The 24,078-nt window shown below is 36.8% G+C and overlaps 1 protein-coding gene across 3 annotated transcripts in view; it reads left to right on the top strand.

Moving 5' to 3' along the window:
• The window catches only part of LOC131146494 (probable cyclic nucleotide-gated ion channel 20, chloroplastic), a 168,215-nt gene that overhangs the window by 103,403 nt on the left and 40,734 nt on the right, over positions 1 to 24,078 (top strand). For all 3 annotated transcript variants that reach the window (XM_058096128.1, XM_058096127.1, XM_058096129.1), the window contains 2 exons: positions 3,782 to 4,042; positions 23,672 to 23,817. In XM_058096128.1, the coding sequence (XP_057952111.1) occupies positions 3,782 to 4,042; positions 23,672 to 23,817 (407 nt within the window). The remainder of the gene's footprint in view (positions 1 to 3,781; positions 4,043 to 23,671; positions 23,818 to 24,078) is intronic.

Below are 24,078 nucleotides of genomic sequence, written 5' to 3'. Positions count from 1 at the left end.
AATGCTTCTCTCATTTGGTCTTTGTTCACAAAAAGGAGACAGATGTGGCACTTCTAAGTTTATGTTGAAACCACCATCACTAGCAATGACAACGGGTTGAAAAAAATTTCAGATTGGTGACGGGTACTCTATTACTTTCTTGGTATTGAGATTGTACAATGTAAGAAAAGGTTCAATCTATCCCAGAAAATTTCATGGTCTTGAATTTGTTCAAAATTGACAAGATTTCCATCAAAATTTCCATGAATTGCTTGAAATTTGTCAAAATCTCGAAATTTTAGATAAATAAAACTTCCTTGAAATTAAAATTTAGGTATTCTAAACCCAAATTGTAATTTCTTTCTTAAGTAATGCTTTTTTTCTTTATTTTTTTAATATTGAAGCAAAAGAATATTACAAGGATATGAATTACAGCATTCAACGTTTCAAACTTGTATAAAAAATTAAACTTAGATATAGATGCAACATTTTATCTAAGAATTTATGTTCAAATTATACTTATTTGTAATACAAATAATATTTGACTATTTTATGAATTTAACTAATGAATATGTTGATGTGATTATTATACTACATTATTGTGCCTTATACACCATATGTGTATCATTGATGTACTTTACCTATATTTTTTTTGCATTATTTTTTTTGTTGCCAATTTTGTAATGTTTCATAAAAGAATTCAACATGTTACTAATAATTTCCATCTTTTTAAAAATGAAATCTAAATTGACATCAACATTGAAAATCTGGTAATTTTATAGCGCCTCAAAACCATGCTCGATTTTGAAATTTATGACCTTGGCAAAAATATAACTTGGACCTGCTGAGTAGGACTCTGTATTGGGAGCTAAACAAGCTGGTACTCGTATGAATCCTAATGTGAGGTTTTCTAGGGATGTTGGATTAGGTTAGGAGACAAATCTCGATACAGGCAGTTGGTTGGCAAGTTGATCCACTTGACACTCATAATACATGACATATCCCTTGTTTTGAGGGCAGTGAGTCAGTTCATGGAAAATCCCAAACAATTACATTGCGATGCTGTTTGTAGGATTCTGTGATATTTCAAAGGCTTCCTTGTTAGAGGTTTGATATATAAATCTAATAGAAACTATGAGGTCATGGGATACTTCAATGCAGATTCGGCTGGCTCCATTGCTGATCGAAGATCTACTACTTGACACTACATTTGTGGGAGTAAATGCTGATACATGACATAGCAGGAAACAAACTACTGGAGCAAGATCTAGTGCTGAAGCTGAATACCGAGCTATGGCTCGTACTGTAGGTGGAATTGGGATTCTTGGTAATGAAGCCAATAGATATGTTCTGTGATAATCAAGTTTCCATTTTTTGTTGCTAGCAACACAGTATTAAGGACAAAAACATTGATTAGGACTCCATTTGTGAAATCTGAGTCAGTTACGCAATGCCTCCATGACAGCTTTATTTAGGATTGCCTTGCCTAATGGTACCTCCAGCTTGAGCAGGAGTCTAAGAGAATATGCTAATTTAGTAATTATTTGGTTTAAGTGGGGCCAATTTTGTCTTTTGCGCCATTTTCATTATTGATACATAAGACAGCAGACCTGGAGCTGCACAATGTTCCAAGAAACTGTTTCCTTTTCTTCTCTTCTTCTTTCCTATCCCTAACTTTACAACAGAACACTCAAAAAATACCTCCATGAGATCCTCCCTCACCACATGTCATCACTAATGAAAAAAACTATGTTAACCCCATCCAGTCCAGTAGCCTTATCCCTCTCTAGAGTAGACATTACAGCCCTAACCACCTTCTCATCAGAAGACCTCTCCAACAAAGACATTTACACGTCCAATATAGGACTCGACTCCCATCCCCCAATCATTGGCCTTTCTAAATTTTCCTGAGAAAATAAGTTCTCAAAGAAATTAGAGGCCTCTTCAACTATCATCCTAACATTATTCAGTACTTCTCTAGTCCTCAACTTTGACACAGGTCTAATTCCGGTAATTCATCAGGAAGATCACAAGAAACACTTTTTTCCTCCCCCTTTTTCCCAGAACAACTGACACAGGCTGCCTATCTTCAACCAGTACGATGTCAGAACGATTCGCTTCTCGAACATCACCTGCAGCTTCTCTTTCTAACACCACCCACCCTCTATTCCTTTCAAACTCCTTCTCAGCTCTTGTATTCTCGATGCTGGGTTTATATTGGTAGCCCAAACATACTTCCTCTTAGCTCCAGCACAACCCCTCATGTAAGGTTCTTATAAGAACTGAGATGACTCCCTAAAACCTCCTTTAGGCCCAGTCCCTACAAGCACAGAACCCTTAACATCCCTTTCTGACTGTGAGCTATCTCCGTTCACTGTATAAGGCCCATTTCACAATGGTCCACTTGATTCACTATTCAATTGCAAACCCAACCCCCCAGGTTATCCCCCATAGTGATCCCTAACCTCTAGAATATCTCAGGAGAATTTAAAATTGAAATTACTCCAAGATCCTTGGCCTGAAAATATTCTCTTCCAACTGCCATCTCCAGCAACACCTCCTTCCACCTGCAAATTCTGCCTAACTCAGAGGCAATGTTTTCTTCCTTGACAGATTGAATCCCAGATCTGAGAGCATCCAGATACCTATATTTTTTTTCTAATCTCTGAAACACTGTCAATTTCTTTTGAGTTTCCATGATGTTGAATAATCCACAATCCATGCATTTGAAATTTCCTCCATGCTGGTTGTCTCAACCTAGGCCTTTTGTGATCACATCCAGTTCCTGATAAAACTTCTACCACCCAGATGCTTCTTCTCCGTGAAGAATTCTCAGTGAGGACCTATTCCCTGAGTAAAAAAAATTCTTGATTGAAATCATTTTCCCCAATTTATTATCCAATAGGTCCCATATTGTGTTCTCAGCTTCTTAGCCCTTGGATTTAACTGATTTTTCTGACCAGAACCGCTGCAGTCAGTCTCATACCCAAGTAAGTTCAGTCACCCCTGAAACCTAAACAGCTGACCTTCCTCCAGATATCTTCTTAACTCACAATATCCATTGCTATTCTAAAAATGGAAAATTTTCCTGTGTACTTTGATGAACTGTGATGCATCCTTGAATTCAAACATTGTGAACCTGAAGTAATAAGTTCCCATTGCATACTTTACTGATCTTCACTACCATTCATCCCTTAAACCAATCTTGATGCTGGAACTTTCATTAGATTGATTTCATTTTTTAGAAAGAAATTCATAGCAGAAAAAACTTCTACATCATTTTGAATATGTTGTTCAAAGACAAAGGAAAATTGCCAGAAACAATGATGATTTTCAGTTTGTCTCTCATGCATCAGGCTCTTACTTGTGCGCCAAAATATTAAATCATGCCTATTACTAACATTTACAGTTTTCAAATTTTCAATTTTCATGTTTTATTTCTATTTTCCACCATTTTTAAGAATCAGAACAAATGGTAGTTGAACTCAAAATTTATGTCAATATTTTTAGTTGAAATTGAAGTTTAAAACCTTAAATGACCGGCAACAGTCTGAGGATAGCGTCAAGGCATCCTTTGCCACCATGGGATTGTAACAGAGCACCTATGGCTCTTAGGGAGCTGATTCTGATTCGCCTAACTGCTGGAGTGCCCCCTTGGAGATTAAATCTTTGTTTTATTTAGATTCACAACATGAAATTTTCAGCACCTATTGATTTAGTATCTTGTTTTTATTAGTGCATGCATAAAAGTTGGTCTTAACTTACTGAAATTGTTATTACTTACTATTATTTTTCTCTTCAGAGGGTAAATCAGTGTCTTCGGGATGCTTGCCATAACTCTAAGATCTCATTGTGCATGAAATTCATTGATTGTGGTCATGGGAATGATATTGGAGAATTTAATGGAGATCCAACATGGATGAACTGGACAAAGAATGACAACGCCAATAATTGTTTTGGCAAGGATAGCTTCTCATATGGAATCTATGGACAAGCTGTCAACCTCACCATAGAACAAACTATTGTCAGAAGATATGTATATTCATTGTTTTGGGGTTTCCAGGTATTCCTTTATCTTTTGCTCATTTTGGATGTTTATTTTAAAATTTTAATTGACTACTTTGTATTTGTTAATGTAATTCTTTGAATACATTCTGGACTGAACTTAGTCTTTGTAAGCGTTTGAAAAACCTTGGGAATTGCCCCAATTGAGAGAGAGAGGGAGAGACAGAGACAGAGACTAACAATCCCTTTCCAACACATGTATTTGTATTAAAGCATGTAAGAAATTACATTGATAACCTTGCAGACTTAATGACTTATTCATAAGACTAAATAGAAACTAACAATCCCTTTCTGACACATGTATTGATATTAAAACATTAAAGGAATTACTTTTCTTACCTTATATACTTATTCATAGCACTCACCCTCAAGATGGACTATCAATATTAAATTGCCCAAGTTTGTTAGGTTAGAATTCTGGAGGACTCGAAACTAACCACTTTATAAACAAATCAGTTAACTGCGTTTGAGACATAAGGAGTATAGATATATTGAGTTTTTTTTGCCCAAAATGGCAGTTAATCTCAATGTTCTTAGTGTGCAAATGAACACTAGATTGGAAGCTATACGAATAGCCACACAATTATTACAATGTAATTTTATCATAGGGTGGGTAAAAAAAAATTCTTGCAAAAAATGCTTTAATCACATCTGTTCACTGGTAGGATGAACCATTGCTGTATATTATTGCTTCCCAGCTGGACCTAACACAACAAATCTAGTAGGAGCCATTACCTTTTCATTCAAGTTCAGTTTACGTGATCTATTTAAAATTTTTTTGTTAGATTACCACTTTATCTAAAAGCTTAAGTTGTTAGGTTGTCAGCCAACAATGTATATCATCTTCCATGCGTGCAGCCCAACAGCACCTAGAGAGATAAACAAACAATCGACAACGCCCATTATAGGTAATAAGTTGTAGTAATCCCGAGTATTTTGGAGTAACTTAAGGAAGTATGTATGTAAAGCATTGTATATTATTGAGAGAGATTCTTTTAGGAGGTTGTTTCCATATTTAGATTTTCCGATTGTATTATAAATATTGTGTATTGATTTGTACAAAATCATTCAAGAAATACAGAAATTCTATTCTGTTTTCATGGTATTAGAGTTAGGGTTTCTAAACCTTAGTTAGCAATGGCAGATGGCGCTGTCAACAGCAGAGGGTCGAGCACCTCTAAAGCTCTTGATGGCGAGACTGAAGCCACCTCCATCATGGGTTCGAATAGGCTAGACAACTCGTCCTTTCCACTCTTGGTGGAGAGATTGAACGGAAAAAATTTCCATTAATGGGCTCAGTCCATCAAACTTGTGATTGAAGGCAAAGGAAGGTTAGGATACCTTATCGGTGAGAGGAAGAAGCCCGCCTCAACCGACATTGCAACTCTACAAAAATGGAAGTCTAAGAATTCCATGGTGACTGCGTGGCTTGTAAACTCCATGAAGCCTTCAATCAGCAAGACCTACCTATTCTTACCGACGGCGAAGGATGTCTAGGATGCCGTTCGCGAGACGTACTTCGATGTCAAAAGTTACTCCCAGATCTTCGAGATAAAGACTCGATTGTGACAGATGAGGCAAGGAGAGAGAGACGTCACCAACTACTTCATGGAGATGGCGAATCTCTGGAAAGAACTCGACCTGAGTGTTGAGGAAGAGTGGGGATGCCCTGGAGACAGTGCCTGCTATAAGAAGAGACTCGAGAATGAACGAGTCTTTGAGTTCTTGGCCGGACTCAACCGCAACCTACACGATATGCGAGGAAGGATTCTTGGCCGACGCCGTTTACCTTCGACTCGAGAAGTCTTCGCAGAGGTGAGGCATGAGGAAAGTCGTCGCAGTGTTATGCTGAAGGCACCGACCGGTAATAATGGGCCTGAGATGTCGGCCCTAATCTCGAGAACTCCTGCGGGTACAAGCCAAAAGATACATAAAGGGAGACCCTGGTGTGAGCATTGCTGCAAGTCGAGCCATTCAAAAGATACTTGTTGGGAAATACATGGGAAGCCTGTAGATTGGAAGCTGAGACAAAATCAAAAAAATCATGGCTATCAGACTGCTATTGATAATCCAGCTGAGAAATCACAAGGTGAGAAAAATAACAATATCACTCCAAGTGGTGCATTCAATCTAGAGCAGTTGGAGCAACTCTATAAAATGTTCTCTACTACTCAAGCATCGGGTCAGTCTTCCACCAGTAATCCCTCTGGTTCTTTAGCCCACCGAAGTAATTTTTTGACAGCCTTAAATAAACAATTCACCATGGATAATTGATTCTGGTGCCTCTGATCATATGACTGATTCTTATCATCTGTTCTCATCCAATTCACCTTGTGCTAGAAATTTGAAAGTTAAAATTGCAGATGGATCACTCTCATCTGTTGCGAGCAAAGGGAGTATTCGAATCTCTTATTCTATAATTCTAAAATCTATCCTACATGTCCCTAAGCTATCTTGCGATTTGTTATCCATTAGCCAGTTGACAAAAGATTCCAATTACTCTGCTAAATTCGTTTCCTCTCAGTGTGTTTTCCAGGACCTATCATCAGGGAAGACGATTGGCAGTGCTAAGGCATGTGAGGGACTCTACTACTTTGAGGAGGCAAATATGAGTGAACAATGTAAAACTACTATTTGTGATTTTGCATCTGTTTCTAGGGATAGTGAAATTTTTTTATGGCATTCTAGGATGGGTCATCCAAATTTCCAATATTTAAGACGTTTATTTCCTTCCATTTGTTTAAATGAAATGTCTTTTGATTTTTAGTGTGAGATTTGTGAACTTGCAAAACACCAATGTAATTCCTTTCCAAAGTCCACATACAAAACATCTAGACCGTTTACTATGATTCACAGTGATTTATGAGAGCCCTTACGCTCTCTTAATCGCACTCACACAAAATGGTTTGTTACTATTATTGATAATCATGCGCGTATTTGTTGGGTTTACTTGTTGAAAGATAAAACTGAAGTCCGTTTTATTTTCGTCAGTTTCCACTCCATGATTCAAACGTGATTCCAAACTCACATTCAAATTTTACGTACTGATAATGGTACGGAATATTTCAATGATATCTTGGGACATTATTTTCAAGAAAATGGAATTGTTCGTCAAAGTTCCTGTGTGGATAACCCCAACAAAATGGGGTTGCTGAACGTAAAAATGGGCATATTCTTGAAGTAGCTGAGGCATTGATGTTCACTACAAATATGAAAAAATACTTTTGGGGCGATGTCATTTTAACAGCTACACATCTCATTAATTGAATGCCTAGTCAGGTTCTTTCTTTGGCCACTCCTCTCCAAAAACTCCAAGAATGTTTTCCCAACTCTTGGCTTCACTCCAATCTCTCTCTGAAAATCTTTGGATGTACTGCATTTGTTCATGTTCATGCTCACAATCGAGATAAATTGGAACCTCATGCCATTAAGTGCGTTTTTATTGGTTACTCTCCTACTTAGAAAGGCTACAAGTGTTATGATCTTGTCACAAAAAAATTGTTTGTTAGCCTTGATGTCACGTTCTTTGAAACCACTCCTTAGGAGAAGTGGAGTGAAGATCAGTTCTTTGATTTCCATGTTGATGAGTCTGCCATTGCATCATTTCTTGACCTGTCATGTGCAAAAGATCACTTAAACTCAGGGGGAGATGCAGAAAAACAAAATAACAAGTAAATACTTGTTTACTCAAAAAAGCCAAAAACAAAGAATAGGGAGAATCTCATACTTGAGGCACCAAGAGAGTTAGAACCGGTGATAGCTCCGAGCAACCATGAGTCCACGCCCAATCCCGATCAGGTAATAGATGGCCATGAGCTTCCTTCTGATAAGTCTACACCTGAAGACATCAATTTACCCATTGCACTTAGAAAACAAACTAGGTCATGTACTCTATATCCCTGGTCAAAATACATGTCTTATAAAACTCTGTCTACAAGGTATCGTGCTTTTACCTCTAACCTTGACAAGATAAAAATTTCAAAGAATGTCCAAGATGCCCTGGAGATTCCTTAATGGAGGGAAGCTATCATGGAGGAAACGTGGGCCCTAGAAAAAAATGGAACGTGAGATGTTATGAATTTTCCGAGAGGGAAGAAGCCAGTAGGCTGCATATGGGTCTTCACAGTGAAATATAGAGCTGATGGGACAATTGAACGGTATAAAGCTCGACTTGTTGCAAAAGGGTTTACACAGACCTATGATATTGACTACACAGAGACATTTGCACCAGTTGCAAAATTGAATACAGTTCGGGTCCTCTTATCCTTGGTAGTTAACTTAGATTGGCCACTACATGCAACTCGACATTAAGAATGCATTTCTAAATGGCGAGTTAGAAGAAGAAGTCTACATGACGATACCATTAGGTTTCAGTAAGAAAGGTGAAGAAAACAAGGTATGTAAACTCAAGAAGTCCTTGTATGGACTCAAGCAATCTCCCAGAGCATGCTTCGACAGATTTACAAAGGTGATAAAGAAATAAGGATATCGACAAGGGCAATCTAATCACACTATGTTCTTCAAACAGTCTGAAAGTGGTAAGAAAACAATTCTGATAGTATGTTGATGATATAATCCTAACTAGAGATGATACAGTGGAGATGGAAAGATTGAAGAAAGTCCTAACTACTGAGTTTGAAGTTAAAGACCTAGGACAAATGCGGTACTTCTTGGGAATGGAAGTTGTTAGATCAAAAAAAGGTATCAGTGTCTCTTGACAAAAGTATATCCTTGATCTCCTAACCGAAACTGGCATGTTTGGATGCAAACCTAGTGAAACCCCGATTGAAGCAATAAAGAGAGTCGAAGACTGCAAAATACCAGTTGAAAAGGAAAGGTATCAGAGATTGGTTGGTAAACTAATCTATCTATCACATACCAAACCCAACATTGCATTTGCGGTAAGTGTGGTAAGACAACACATGCATTCACCAAAAAGGACTTGCCTAGATGTTGTGTACAAGATCCTCAGGTACCTCAAGGTCTTTCCGGGCAAAGGAGTCTTCTTCAAGAAATGCGAAAGCAAGGAAGTAGAAATTTTCACAGATGCGGATTGGGCAGGATCAGCGGAAGATGGAAGGTCTACTACCGGATATTGCACCTTTGTATGGGGAAATTTGGTAACTTGGAGGAGCAAAATGGTGGCTCAAAGTAGTGCTGAAGCAGAATTTAGGGCAATTGCACAAGGGATATGTGAAGGACTGTGGTTACGGAAACTCTTGGAAGAATTACATATGATTTCATCTGCAAGTTGGATATGATCAATATCTATGATCCAACTTGAGGGGGAGTGTAGAAATCCCGAGTATCTTGGAGTAATTTAGGGAAGTATGTATGTAGAGGATTGTATATTATTAAGAGAAATTCTTTTAGGAAATTGTTTCCATATTTAGATTTTCTGATTGTATTATAAATATTGTGTATAGATTTGTACAAAATCATTCAAGAAATACAGAAATTCTATTCAGTTTTCATAAGTTAATACTTAAAAAACAAGCAATAAATGCAAGCTACAAGACTAGAACCCAGAACCTCTTGGTAACCTACTCTGATACCTTGTTAGATTACTGTGACGACCTGATTTTTCTGCCGTCTTTTTTTCATAAATAGTAATAATAATCAATCATCTATCAAATAATTCAGATACCATATAAAATACATAACCCGACCCGAAGTGGGTGCCGGCTAATCAGTCCATCAAACCAACTATCCACACAGCGGAATACATACTATGTTTGGGTCCAAAATACAATACCATCCAAAATACAATACAATACTAGAGTGCTATAATCTCCACACACATATACATGTACATCCCCAAAAATCCATAGGTACTCTAGGGGTTACACAGCATACCCCAACTCTAACACTTACCCTAAATCCCAAGGTACAACAGTCTCCTCTACCTCGGAGCTCTCTCGGCTGGCCTGGCTTGCTTTCCTGAAATGTTTAGATTCTGGGTGAGACTCCTCTCAATAAGACGGAATAAATTATTGACAGTGTGTGGCACATAAGTTATAATATATCATTACATTCCTTTTAATAATAATAACAAATGAGAAAATATACCAATATGTACTCATACCATATATATAAAACATAGTGTCATAAACTTCCATATCATTTTCATAATCATATACATAAGCTTTCATATCTCATATCATATACATATTCATTTCTTATATCATATACGTACTCTTTCATTTCTTATATTCATAATTACATTCTAGCCCGTGGGTATCCACCAGCATATAGCACAACGCGTCTGTAACCTATGGCTGTTCATTTCTCATATCATATCTCATTTTCATAGTTTAACTCATGAGTATCCACCAGTATAAAATACACTACGCGTCTGTAACTCATGGCTGATCATTTTACTTTTCACTTTTCATAAACATTTTCTAACTCATGAGCATCCACTAGTATAAAATACACTACGCATATGTATCTCATGGCAGTTCATTTTCGCTTCTATAATGAGAAACCATCTTGAGGATAATGACATCGTCATGTATTCAACCCACATGACTGGGTTGTGCAGCCCGAAGGCTAGACCTAACCGTGGTTGGCCTACCCGGTTAGATCAAAACAGGAAACGCGTCTGTAGTACGATTGACCTACCCAATCCTGGTCCAGACCCCAGGGGGTAACACAACCCTTCACAGATCCAATCGACTGCCTCTCCACTAGCTATGCAAGCCGTGTGGTTGTACTAACACAATGCTAGCAACGGTACCATGCTCTGTATACTATGGTCCATCAAGGTTCTCATTTCCACATTTCTTTGTTCACATTTCATCATTTCTGTAATTCTCATTATTTCTGTATAATTCTCATCTCATTTCATCATTTATGTGTAAAACATATCTGTATATTTCATATATCATCAATTCTCAATAAAAACATATATGTATATCGCATTTCATCATTTCTATATAAAATATAACTAGGTTTCTCATATCATCATTTCTGTATAAAAACATTTATGGGTTTCTGATATTTTCATATCTGCATAAAACATAGCAGTATATCTACATTGCTTAGTACAAATCATATATTTCAGTATCATTCACATTCCCAATATAAAGTTGTTATTTCATATTCCTCATGCCACACAATTTTAAACGGTTATTCACAATATAATAATCATAAAAAAATATTCATATCATAATTTTCCAATACTATATACCATATTCTCATTTTCACATACTTTAATCAATCAATTAATTTCCCAAAAATATTTGTTATAATTTATTCCCCTTACCTGCTTACTAAGAGGATTCCTGCAAAGATTCTAAACCCAAGTCCGCGGCGTTTCGGAGCTCAAAATCCTGAAATCACATTTCCCCAATTCAATCAACTCAACCCCAAAATTACAATTATTTTAACATTTCCTAGGCCCACATACTCCCAATAACTAATTAAATTTTAAAAATAATTAACTAATATAATTTTATTATCCTTATCTTAGTCTTGGAGTAGTGCTTAGGAAATTCAAATTTGATTAAAATAACAAGGATCGAAGCTAGGACCCCGTGGTGGTGTCTGATTGTCGATTTGGCTAAAGATTTGAGAGAAATTAAGGGGAGAAAGAGAGAGTTTACCTTATCCCAGGAGTGGTGCCTACGACGCCCCCCCTAATCACAAATCCACTCTAGTTAAAATGTTGGTGGCCGAGAATGGAACCCAAGGGTATTTTGCGTTCTTCGATCGGCCGAGAATTGGGGAAGAAATTGAGAGAGAGAGAGAGAGAGAGAGAGAGAAAGAGACGGTGAAAGGGGGGCGCCTCTCTATTTGATTTCTAATTCCGAAATGTTATATATATATATATATATATATATACATTATATTATATTATTTAATTAATAATAATTATTATTTAATTAATAAATTAAATGTTTTTTTTTTTTTTTTGCATCACTACAATTACTGTTTTACCTAAAAGCTTAAGCTGTTAGGTTGTGAGCCAACAATGTATATCAGGCTTTAACATCTTTATTTAGACATTCCTTTTGTCATTGTTGTACTAGGTTAGTGCCAACAATGTATATCAAGCTTTAACATCGTTATTTAGGCATTCCTTTTGTCATTGTTCCAGGTTAGTGTGGGTTGATATTTACACAAAATGCACCTGGGATCCAAATTGTGTTGAGCTTAGTCAATATTTGTACAAAGTGCAGACCTGGGGTTGTTGCTTTATTTTACTAATTTATATTAGGGTTGACCCGTCTATCACAAGATACTCTCCATCTGGCCACACATATTTTCCCTCTCTTCTTCCCTTCTCTCTTCTTCCCCTCTCTCCATCTTCTATTTCTAAACCTAATTCTCACAATCATGTAAATCTTCCAGTTTGGAACATTGTTGATGATTCTGAACAGTGCAGAAGATAGTTGGAAAGTTGATATTCATGACTGCCACTCAGCAGGACATTTCTTTTTCAATTAAGAGTGGTGAGTCAGTTTATAAAGCAGCCTAGATAGCCGCATAGTCTGTGTGTCCGATGGTGGATCCAGGATTTTTTTATCAGCAGGTGCTACTCATGCATATTGCATCTTCAAATTTTTTTGTTTGAACTTCGACTCCCATCGGAAGATTTGAGCAGGTGCAGCTATACATACATACATACATACATATATACATACATACATACATATATATATATATATATATATAAAAGGAGAGTTTTCGGTCAGTTGAGTGGTGGTTATATTCCACACACATGACAATGTTGAACCACCCTTGAGTATGTTGTATCTTTAGATATATGTGGAGCCTAGGTGTAGGACTTCTTGTCAGGCATCAGAGGATTATATCATATGCAGACTGGGCAGATGACTGCATGGATATACATTCTATATTTGGTACCAAACCTTTATGAGAGGCAACCCAGTGAAATGGAAAAGTAAGAAGCATGATGCTGCAACAAAATCTAGGGCAGTAGCTATACAGCATGTAAATGATGTGGGTGAAGTCTTTTTGTTTCCCTCCTGTCTCTTTATCTTCCAGAATTTCAATAACCTAAAAGCTCATTGAATAAATTTTTTCTCATTGTACGGCATTATATTACAGAATGGTCTGCCTTATATCTCTGAAGATGAATATCAATCATCCAAAGCATGCCCTAGGAGGATATTTTTAATGGATGCAAAGATTTCTTCAAGTGACAACAGAACTCTTAAATCTATCAAAAAAAATAACTAAACTCTTAACTCCTGCTGTGAAACAAACCCTCGAGGTTGCTTCTCCTACGCATCCTATCAAAGGATCTCCATGTAGAAAGAATTCTTCATTTCTGACTGATGTAAAGGCTTACAAAAAAAAAACACCAAGATAGAGATGCAGATGCACATAAGAAGTTTTGGCCATTGTGGGAGGTGTTTGAATGTATCTTTTGGCCGCTAGATTAGTCTTTAACCACTCAACTAAACCATCTATATTAACTTTCGCAATCTGTACTCGTTGACAACCATGATCCTAACTCTCAATGAAAGTGTCGAACTGAAATTTCCACTTTCCACAGCTCTCAAAATCGAAATGGCAGTCAACTTTTGTCTTAGAAAAATTTTTGTCAAATTTGCTTCAATCAACTAAAATTAATCAAAATCTAAAATTAGCAAAATTTTTCAAAAGTTACCTATAAAATAAAATTTCCTCAAAATTAAAATTTGAGATTCAAAACCCAAATTGAAAATTTTCTCTTAATTGATTTTTTATAATGAAAGAAAAAAAAAAAAGGCAGCCCGACACACAAAGCTACCGCATATGCAGGGTCCGGGGAAGGGGCAAACCAAAATGGGTCTATAGTACACAGCCTTTCCTTGCATTTTTGCAAGAAGCTGTTTCTACATCTCGAACCTGCCTTGCCTTGAAATTGAAATAGCGGTGGATTTCCGTCTTGCATAATTTCCATAAAAAATTCAACGGATAATCCATAATTTATCAAAATCTTGAAATTTTAGCAAAATTTGTCGAAATTTTATCTATAGAATGAAACTTCCTTGGAATTCAAATTTGAGATTTAGACGCAAAGTAAAATTGCTCTCTTAATTTATCTTTTCTTCTTATTGAAAAAAAAAAAGATTATTGCAAGAGATTTTGAAATTATATGAAAAAAATCTTCTAACCACATTTTATTTAATCATTCATGACTACATTGATTCATGAATTTCATTTATATTAGCCAAACATGTTTATGAACATATTATATTACAAATGTGTTCTACTTGAGAGATGGAGGAGAGAGGAGAAGAGGAGAAGAAGAGAAAAGGAGAGGAAAGAACTCAGCGGCAGTTTCCTAGAGTCTACGTACAGCTCCAGGTCTGCCCGTATATATTAGTGAAGGATTTTTGAGAAAAAAAATAACCATTCTTATTTAATTTCAAGAGACACTATTACAAGATAAATAACAGAGGAAGGCCACCAAATTATAAAGGCCACCAAATCAGCAAATCAAATTAGCAAATCTCTAGGCTAGAAAATAGGAAACTGAAACTACTAGAATATGAAATAGTAATTTCAGATTTTATTCAAAAAATATAATTTCCTAATTTATTTCCTAGAAATCTGACCCCCCCCCCCTCTCTCAAAAGGAGTAGCGTACATATCTATCATGCCCAACTTGCTTACAAAGAGCTCAAAATTAGGTCTAAAAAGTCCTTTGGTGAAGATATCGGCTATTTGTTAAGTAATAGGAACAAAAGGCACGCAAACAGTTCACTATCAATCTTCTCTTTTATGAAGTGTCCGTCAATCTCTACATGCTTCGTGCGATCATGTTGTACTAGATTTTGAGCAATACTTATGGCAGCTTTGTTGTCACAATACAACTTCATTGGCATGTTCACCGGCATCCGCAATTCTTCAAGAATTCTCTTTAGCCATAGCATCTCACAAACTTCGTCAGCCACAGCCCTATATTCTACCTCGGCACAACTCCTTGCAACCACATTCTATTTCTTGCTTTGCCATGTGACCACATTTCCCTGGACATAAGTACAGTATCTTGACATGGATCGCCTACCAATAACTGAGCCTGCCCAATCTGCATCAATGTATGCCTTTATGTTCTATTGTGTAGTCTTCTGGAAGAGTAAACCCTTGCCTGGTGTGCTTTTCAAGTATCTAAGAATCTGATAAATTGCTTCAAGATGTTTCTCGTAGGGTAAATGCATAAACTGGCTTACCAAATTCACAACAAAAACAATATCGGGTCGTGTATATGATGAGTAAATTAACTTTCCCACCAACTGTTAATACCAAGTTGCACTGGATCACCTTCCTTTTCATCTCCAAGTTTCTGATTGGGATCTATTGGACTGTCTTCTGGTCTACAACCGCTCATCCCAGTCTCCTTAAGGAGGTCAAAGGCATACTTCCATTGGGAGACAACAATCCCTTTCTTCAATCGAGCTACCTTCATTCCAAGGAAATACCTCAGAGATCCTAAGTCCTTGATCTCAAATGTTGATGAGAGGGAAGTCTTCAATCGGTTCATCTCAAGTATGTCATCTCCAGTGAGAATTATATCGTCTACATACACAACTAGTATCGCTATCTTCCCATCCTGTGAATGTCTTATAAACATTGTATGATCACCTTGCCCTTAAGTATACCCTCGACTTTTAACAAACTGAGTGAATTTCTCAAGCTAGGCTCTTGGTGACTATTTTAACCCATATAAGGACTTCTTCAGTTTACACACCTTTGTGCCAAACTTTTCACCAAATCCTAGTGGCGCATCCATGTACACTTCTTCCTCCAAGTCTCCATTGAGAAATGCATTTTTTACGTCCAACTATTGCGTAGGCCAGTCACGATTTGCTGCAAGTGACAAAAGAACTCTTACAAAGTTTAGCTTTGTGATTGGGGCCAATATCTCCAAGCAATCAATGCCATAGGTCTGAGTGAATCCCTTGGCAACCAATCGAGCTTTATACTGTTCTAGAGAACCATTAGATTTATACTTTACTACAAACACCCATTTGCACCCTGTAATTGTCTTTCCTCTTGGTAGATCGACTAACTCCCATGTGCCATTTTTTTCAAGAGCTTTCATCTCCTCAAAGACAGCCTCCTTCCACTCAGGAACTTTCAGAGCATCCTACACAGTATTAGGAATCTCCATACAAGACAATTGTGAGATAAAAGCACAAAAACGAGGTGAGAGATTTTCATATGACACATAATTGGACAATGGATGTTGGGTGCAAGACCTCACACTCTTCCAGACAGCAATGGGAAGTTCAGAATCATTGAACTCAGGATTGGAACCAGACTCGGGTTCAGAATTAGAGGACTTAGAACTCAAAGATGAAATGGACTGAACATGAGGTAAAGGCTCAATGAGGACATTACCTGGAGAGTTTACGGATTCTGGACAGTGTAAAAGATTGGAGGACCCTTTCTTTCGAGTTGTCCTCTGTCGCGAGTTGACAATATCAAATGGTGCCAATGCTGTGTTGTTTTTTTCTGTTTCTCCTTTGTTAGTCATTATAGGATCATAAACATCATGAGATGGCACTATAGGAAGACTTGCCTTTTCAATATCTAAAAAACTAGACTTACATTCTCCTAGTATAATAAAGCTTGGATTTTCAGGTTGAATAATCAAAGTTGGAGAAGGATCATTTTGTGAGTCTTCAATTTGGAAAAAAAATCATGAAACATAGTCGAATCTTTCTTTTGGTTCCCCCCCCCCCCCCCCCTTCTTTGAAGATGAGGCATAAAATAAGGATGTAATTCAAAGAATTTAACATGCATTGTAACAAACATATTTTTGGAAATGGGTTCAAAACAATTATACCCCTTTTGAGTGGGAGCATAATCAACAAACACACATTTTGTGGCTTGGGGTTCAAGTTTTCCTCAATTATGACTATGAATATGAACAAAAGCGGTACAACCAAATATCTTTACTGGTAAAGAAGAAGACAGCCGATTTGTTGGATAAAACTTATGAAAAACATCAAAAGGTGTTTCAAAGCTTAAAACCTTATTAGGCGTGCTATTTATGAGATATGTAGCAATAAGAACGGCTTCACCCCAAAGATATTTAGGTACCTGATTGGTAAAAAGCAATGCCCGAGCTACTTCCAATAAGTGTTTGTTTGTTCTTTCAACCAAACCATTTTGTTGCGGACTGTCGACATGAGCTTTGATGAACAATTCCTTTTTCAAGAAAAAATTGGCCCCAAATGTTTTTGAAATATTCTCGACCATTATCACTCTGCAATATTTGAATATTGTGTTTGTACCATGGTGTAAAAATTTTTGAAAATTGTTTCCACTTCAGTTTTCTCCTTTATTAAACAAACCCAACTTAATCTCGTGTGATCATCAATAAAGGTCACAAACCATTTTTTGCCAAAATATGTAGATGTTCTACATGGGCCCTAGATATCACTATGAATCATAGTAAATGGTGTAATTGGTTTGTTTGGGTGGAAAAGGATGCACGATGATGTTTAGCAAACTAACAAACTTCACATTGAAAAGAAGATGGACTTTTATTCTGAAATAAATTGGGAAACAAGTATTTTAAATATTGAAAAGTAGGATGGCCTAACCTATAATGCCATAACATGATATCATTATCTTTGAAAACGAAAATAGAATTTAAACAAGTACTTTGACATTGTCTACTCGAGTTAGGTCCATCGTCAAAATAATAGAGTCCATCTTTATCCTTAGCACTGCCAATCATCCCCCCCGTGGTCAATTCCTGAAACTCACAATAAGAAGAGTAGAAATTGGCCTGACATTGATGATCAGAGGTAATTTTACTAATGGACAACAAATTGCAAGACAAATTTGGAACGTGGAGCACATCATGGAGAGTTAACAAAAAGGCGAGTTTGATAGTTACTATCCCGACAATTACCGAGAGTGAACCATATGCAATTTTGACGTTTTAGTTGCCTGCGCACAAACTATAGGATGAGAACAATTTGGAGCAACCAGTCATATGATTAGTTGTGCCAGAATCAATTATCCAAGAATGAACAGAAGGAATAACACCTTAAAACACAGTAGCAAGAGAGTTATTCTTGTGTACCAAAGAACAAGACGGAGTTAAGGACAGTGTTGGGGAATGAAACAATCTGTATAGGTGCTTTAATTGCTCCTTGGTAAAAGGGACTGCATCTGAGTTGGTAGAAGGCTTCTGAGCCCACTCGAGATAGTTGTGCCCATTGAGTTTTGTGACCGTGAGATAAAGGGCTGAATTCTGGGAATAGTAATCAGCAGATACAGACTTGGGAGGAATAGTGGGATTAAGCGGAATGTTTTCGGAAGTACCGGAAGAGCCGGTAGGATTTCTTTGGGCGCCAGTCATCACCGACTTATACGACATCATCAGAAGAAAGAACATAATAGAAAAAGAGCACAAGGCTCTGATACCATGAAGGATTTTTGAGAAGAAGAATAACCATTCTTATTGAATTTCAAGAGACACGATTTCAAGATAGATAGTAGAGGAAGGCCACCAAATTAGGAAGGCCACAAAATCAACAAATCAAACCAACAGATCTCTAGGCTAGAAAACGGGAAACTGAAACTACTAGAATCTAAAATAGTAATTTGAGATTTTATTCAAAAAATAGAACTTCCTAGTTTATTCTCTAAAAATCTGACAATTAGTAATTATAATAGTCTCAAGGACAAAATAGCTCCATTAACACAACCTAATTATTAAAATAACATATTCCCTTCCAACACTACCCCTCAATATGGAGGTGTGCAAATATCACATACCCCTAGCTTGTAACAGACATTAGGCAAAGCAGGCTTAAATAAAGGCTTTGTAAAAACATTGTCTAATTGATCGACAGATTTCACCAAGGGAGTCTTCACGACCTTCTTCAACATAGCATCCCTCACAAAATGACAATCAACTTCTATGTGCTTTGTCCTCTCATGAAACACTGTACTGCTAGCAATATAAATGGCAGTTTGATTAACACAAAATACATCTACTAGCTTTGTCACGAAGAATCCCATCTCTGACATAAGAGGCTTCAACAACATAAGTTCACAGTATGAGCTATAGCTCAATATTCCACACTGTAACACTAGATCTTGCTATAGTAATTTATTTCTTGCCAAACCAAGTAACAAGATTACCTCTCACAAATGCACAATATCCAATAGTAGACCTTCGATCATCAACAAACCCAACCCAATTTGCATCATAGTATCCCACAATCTCACAATTTTTGTTACATTTATATATCAAACCTTTGTTGGGAGAGCCTTTGAGATACCGCAAAATCCTACAAACAGAATCCTAATGCGGTTGTTTGGGATTTCCCATGAACTGAATCACCACCACCATGGAAAAAGAGATGTCAGATCTAATGATAATCAAGTAGATCTACTTGCCAACCATCTGCCTATATCAATGCTTGTCTTCAAAGTTCGGTCCGACATCCCTAGACAACTTCACATTGGGATCCATAGAGTATAAACTGGTTTAGCTCCCAACAAGTCAGACCCACTTAGCAAGTCCAACGTATATATTTTGCTGAGTGAGATTCAACCCTTTCCTTTACCGTGCAATCTCAATACTAGGAAAGTAACGCAAAATAGCCAAGTCCTTTATTTGAAATTTTGCTCGAAGCCACCGCTTAACATTTGCAATCCCACTATGGTCTCTTCCAATGATGAGGATATCATTAACATAAACTACTGGAAGTAACACACCTATCTCCATTTTGCAGACAAAATCTAAATGATCAAAGTAGTACTAGATGAAGCCAAATGCAAAAAATACAACACTAAATTTTTCAAACTAGGCTCGGGAGATTATTTAAGACTGTAAATGGCCTTATGCAACCTGCATACTTTACCATACTCCCTATGAGCAACATGCCCACGAGGTTGCTCCAGTTATATCTCCTACTGCAAACCTACATACAAGAAGGCATTAATCAAGCAATCGGAGAGAAGGTCTCAAAATGATCAATATCATATGTTTGGGTGTACCCTTTGGGTATCAACTGAGCCTTGAGCCATTTGATAGAGTCGTCGGGAAGATATTTGATGGTGTAGTGTCGTCAAGAAGATATTTGATTGTGTAGATCCAATGAAGCCTAATCAACTCTTTACTAGAAGGAAGATCCACCAAGTATTAGTCCCTTAAGTGGTCAAAGCATCCATTTCTACATTCATTGCATGCTTCCACCTGGGGTTTGCAAGTGCTTCAACATGCAAGGAAGGGATGGATGCTGAGGAAGTAGACAAGGCAAAGGAACGCATAGGACTAGGAAGGTGAAGAACTAAAACATAATGAGCAATAGGATAAGCAACTAAGGGTTGTTGAGCACATGTTTGAGTACCTTTCCGGTGAGCAATGGGCAAATCAAAGTCACATTGGGATGGATCTCCAGAACCAGAAGTCGAATTAGTGATGGGCAAAGGAGGTGCCTGCATGGTTCTAGTGATGTTTGTGCTTGCTTCTTGTCTTTCATAAACCTTCAATTGTGTCTATGGATTTGGAAGAGAGGCATAAGATTTCTCGAGTGGGATAAGGGTAGGAGCAGGAGGATCAACACAAGAAGGGGGACCATAAATCATTTAATGGAATCAAAATAGATTCATTGAAGAAGGCCTAACATTGGAAAAATAGGGTCTCCCCTAAAAAAAGGTGACATCAACGCTAACATATTTACTACAAGTGTGGGGATCATAGCATCTATACCCTTTATGAGTTCTTGAGTGCCCAACAAAGACACATTTAACAGCATGAGGAGAAAACTTGTTTTGACTAGTATGTGGAACATGAACAAAACATGTGCGCCCAAAGACACGAGGCACAATAAGGGACATGGATGATTCTGGGTACACGATAGGTTAGGAAATAAATATTTGAACACCAATAGAAACCAATCAGAAATTGGTGCAAGATTGCAAGCAATCAGTCACAAATACATGTCGTCAAAACAGCATCATCAGCAAACCACAAAGAGAGTGACAGAGGAACAGCAGCTGCATACGAGAAACAGAATATAACTGATTTCACGTTAGCAATTCACCATGAAAACACACAGCTTGCAGGCAAGGATGCTGCACAACCTAACCCATAGGGAGGGTGCCCTTAAACGACTCTCAAACCAAACAGAAAATCATATTTGAGGACTGATTAGAGGTGGATAAGGGGGAAAAAAACGGAAAACAGAGTGTCGAAACCAATTCAGATAAATCAGATTTGTAAGGAGATCAATGCTCTGATACCATGTTGTGAAGTTGGACATGGACAAGAAAAGAAGAGAAGGAGAGAAGAGAAGAAGAGAAAAAGAAAGTTGACTGGCAGTTTCTTGGAGTCTATTTACTGCTCCAGGTCTGCCCTCTTATATATTATTAATAATAATAATAGTCTTAAGGAAAAAAAATACCCCCATTAACGCAACCTAATTATTAAAATAACATATTGTCTTCTAACATGTTCAGCACACATTATATTAGCTAAAAGGGAGGGGATGCTGGGTCTTAGTAAACTGGTGTCTAAAAACACTGCTCTCTTAGGTAAATGGCTATGGTGTTTTCCCCTAGAAGATTCTACCCTTTGGCATAGAGTTATTAAAAGTAAGTTTGGCTGAGTGAGAATGGTTGGGATACAAAAGCTGGTTTAAGATGTTCTTTGGAGTCCATGGAGATCTATCTCTCGAATTTATCCCTTATTCACTCCTCACACTAATTTGAGTTGAGGTGCGGTGGAGTTCTCAAATTCGTTTTTGTAAAGAACCATGGTTGAGGGACAGTGTCTTATCCACATTTTTTTCCCATGTCTCTTCTGATTAAGCTCAGGGCAGAATAGTATTAGTTCTTTCTTTGCTGGTGATTTGAGTAGTACTTAGGCTTCTTGAAATTTCCATTTCGTGGGATCTTTTAATGATAGGGAGTTGGTGGAGCTAACCTCCTTGTTCACCTTATTGAATAATTGTCATCTTTCTTCCGGGAGGGATGTTCAATCTTGGTCTTTGGATCATTCAGGGGTTTATTCTTGTCAATCATTTTATGAGTTCTTGACCTGTTCCAATTCTTTGTTTCCTCTCTATTCTTTTATTTAGAAGGCCAAAGTACTCCCAACAACTTTGAGATCAGGAGACTTTTGAAACCTTTTCTCTAGATGTTTTTGTGCTCTGTTATAAGAATTTTGAGACATCATCTTATCTTTTTTTGCATTGTGATTTAGCTTGGAGAATTTGGAACAAGTTGTTAGTGTTTTGGATGAAAACTGGTTGTTCTCTATCCTGGAGGAATTGTTGGCTACTTCATTTATAGGAGGGTTTTGGAAGGAGGGAGGATAAAGCAGCATTATGGAAATGTGGTACCTTTGCAGTATTGTGAGGCTTATGGCTGGAGCGTAATGTTTTATATTGGAAGAAGTTGAATAGGCTGCTGGTTTGAGAAAAGATTCAGCATATGGTGTCATTTTTGGTGTGATGGGTTTGGGTTTTTTAGAGAAATAAGCTTTCCAGATTTCCAGGGAGATTGGAAGAATTTGGTAGCTTGATTTTTCTTTTCTTTCTTTGTTGTTTTTTAGTATTTTCCCTTTGGTTTGTTCCAGAATTCTTTCGGGAGATGTTTTATTCTCCTTTCAGTGAATTCTTCTCTTTGAAAATCCTTCTCTTATTAATAAAATCTCTTCTTTTGCTATCAAATTTTTTTTTATTTTAGAAAAAAACCAAATTTATGTTTAATTTTAATCAAATTTACATTCTTTTAAAACACATCTAGATAATCATTAAATATTAAACATATCATACTGAGTAAGTTATAAAATATGTACATTAAAATAATATCGTGTGCAGTGCACAGGTTTCTACTAGTATATGTGTGTGAATGTGCAAGCGAGCAGTGTTGAATGGATTGGGAAGCTGGAAGGAGGAAGAGATCGTGGCCGGATAGAGAAAATAATTTTATATATTTTTATTATTTGTATTAAAAGAAGATATTTTTAATTTTGATCAAGAAGGAAATCCAAAAGGAACTCGAGTTTTTGGTGTGATTGCCCGGGAATTGAGACACTTCAATTTTACTTAAATAGTTTCATTCTTCTGAGGTATTATAAGACAAACGAAAACATAGTTATTTTATTTATAGTAATAGTAGGATATTTTAATGAAATAAATTAAAATAGATTAATTTAGTAGAATCTCACGCATATACCCGTTAATTTTATTTATTTAATAATTTATAAACATAAATAAAATAGAAGAAAGAACATGTTGATTATATCAAAATAATAACTGTTTTTTTTATTCGAGACATTTATCTAGTCATTGACTCCATAACTGGTGCATTTTTTTTTATTTTTTGGACTGAAAACAACCTTCTTAGGTGTTTCAAGATTTCTTAGGCTTGGATATTGAATCTGGGTGGTGTATTATCTCCAGGTTTAACTAAAAGGTAAAAGCATTTGTAAGCAATCCTAAAATTGGAAGTAGTGCCTAATTTGTTCCTAAAATTCTTAAAAACATCTGAATCTTAATATCTTTGTTCTTGTATAATTTTGGCGCGGTAAGTTCTCATATGACTTCTGTAGCTTTGACTTAATTGTGAATTCTATGTAATTGATTATACTATTTACACTGTTTCTCTATTCTTGACATTCTTTATAAAGCAAATCAGTACTCTGGCTGGAAATCAAGTCCCAAGCTATTTTGTTTGGGAAGTCCTTTTCACTATGGCTATCATTGGTCTGGGTCTCTTGCTATTTGCTCTTCTCATTGGAAATATGCAGAACTTTCTTCAAGCTCTTGGAAGGAGGTACATCGTTTTGCCCATGACGGTTTATGAAATGTTTGTACATACAAACTCTGCTATCAGGGCACTCCACATCCATGTATTCACTGCAATATAAAATCCAGTGCTCAAAATGCATTCATTAATGGAATAGATCCATTAAAAATTTTATTGTGTCTGAAAGAGAAAAGTGCATTATTTGTACAAGTAATATATATTACATTGTTGTTATGTTGCTATTCAAACTTCATTGCTGCCAAAAGAAGGTGTTTGGCCATGTGCTTT

This window comes from Malania oleifera, chromosome 13 (genome assembly GCF_029873635.1).
Source record: "Malania oleifera isolate guangnan ecotype guangnan chromosome 13, ASM2987363v1, whole genome shotgun sequence".
Lineage (NCBI taxonomy): Eukaryota > Viridiplantae > Streptophyta > Magnoliopsida > Santalales > Ximeniaceae > Malania > Malania oleifera.
This window is presented reverse-complemented; position numbering and strand designations above follow the sequence as displayed.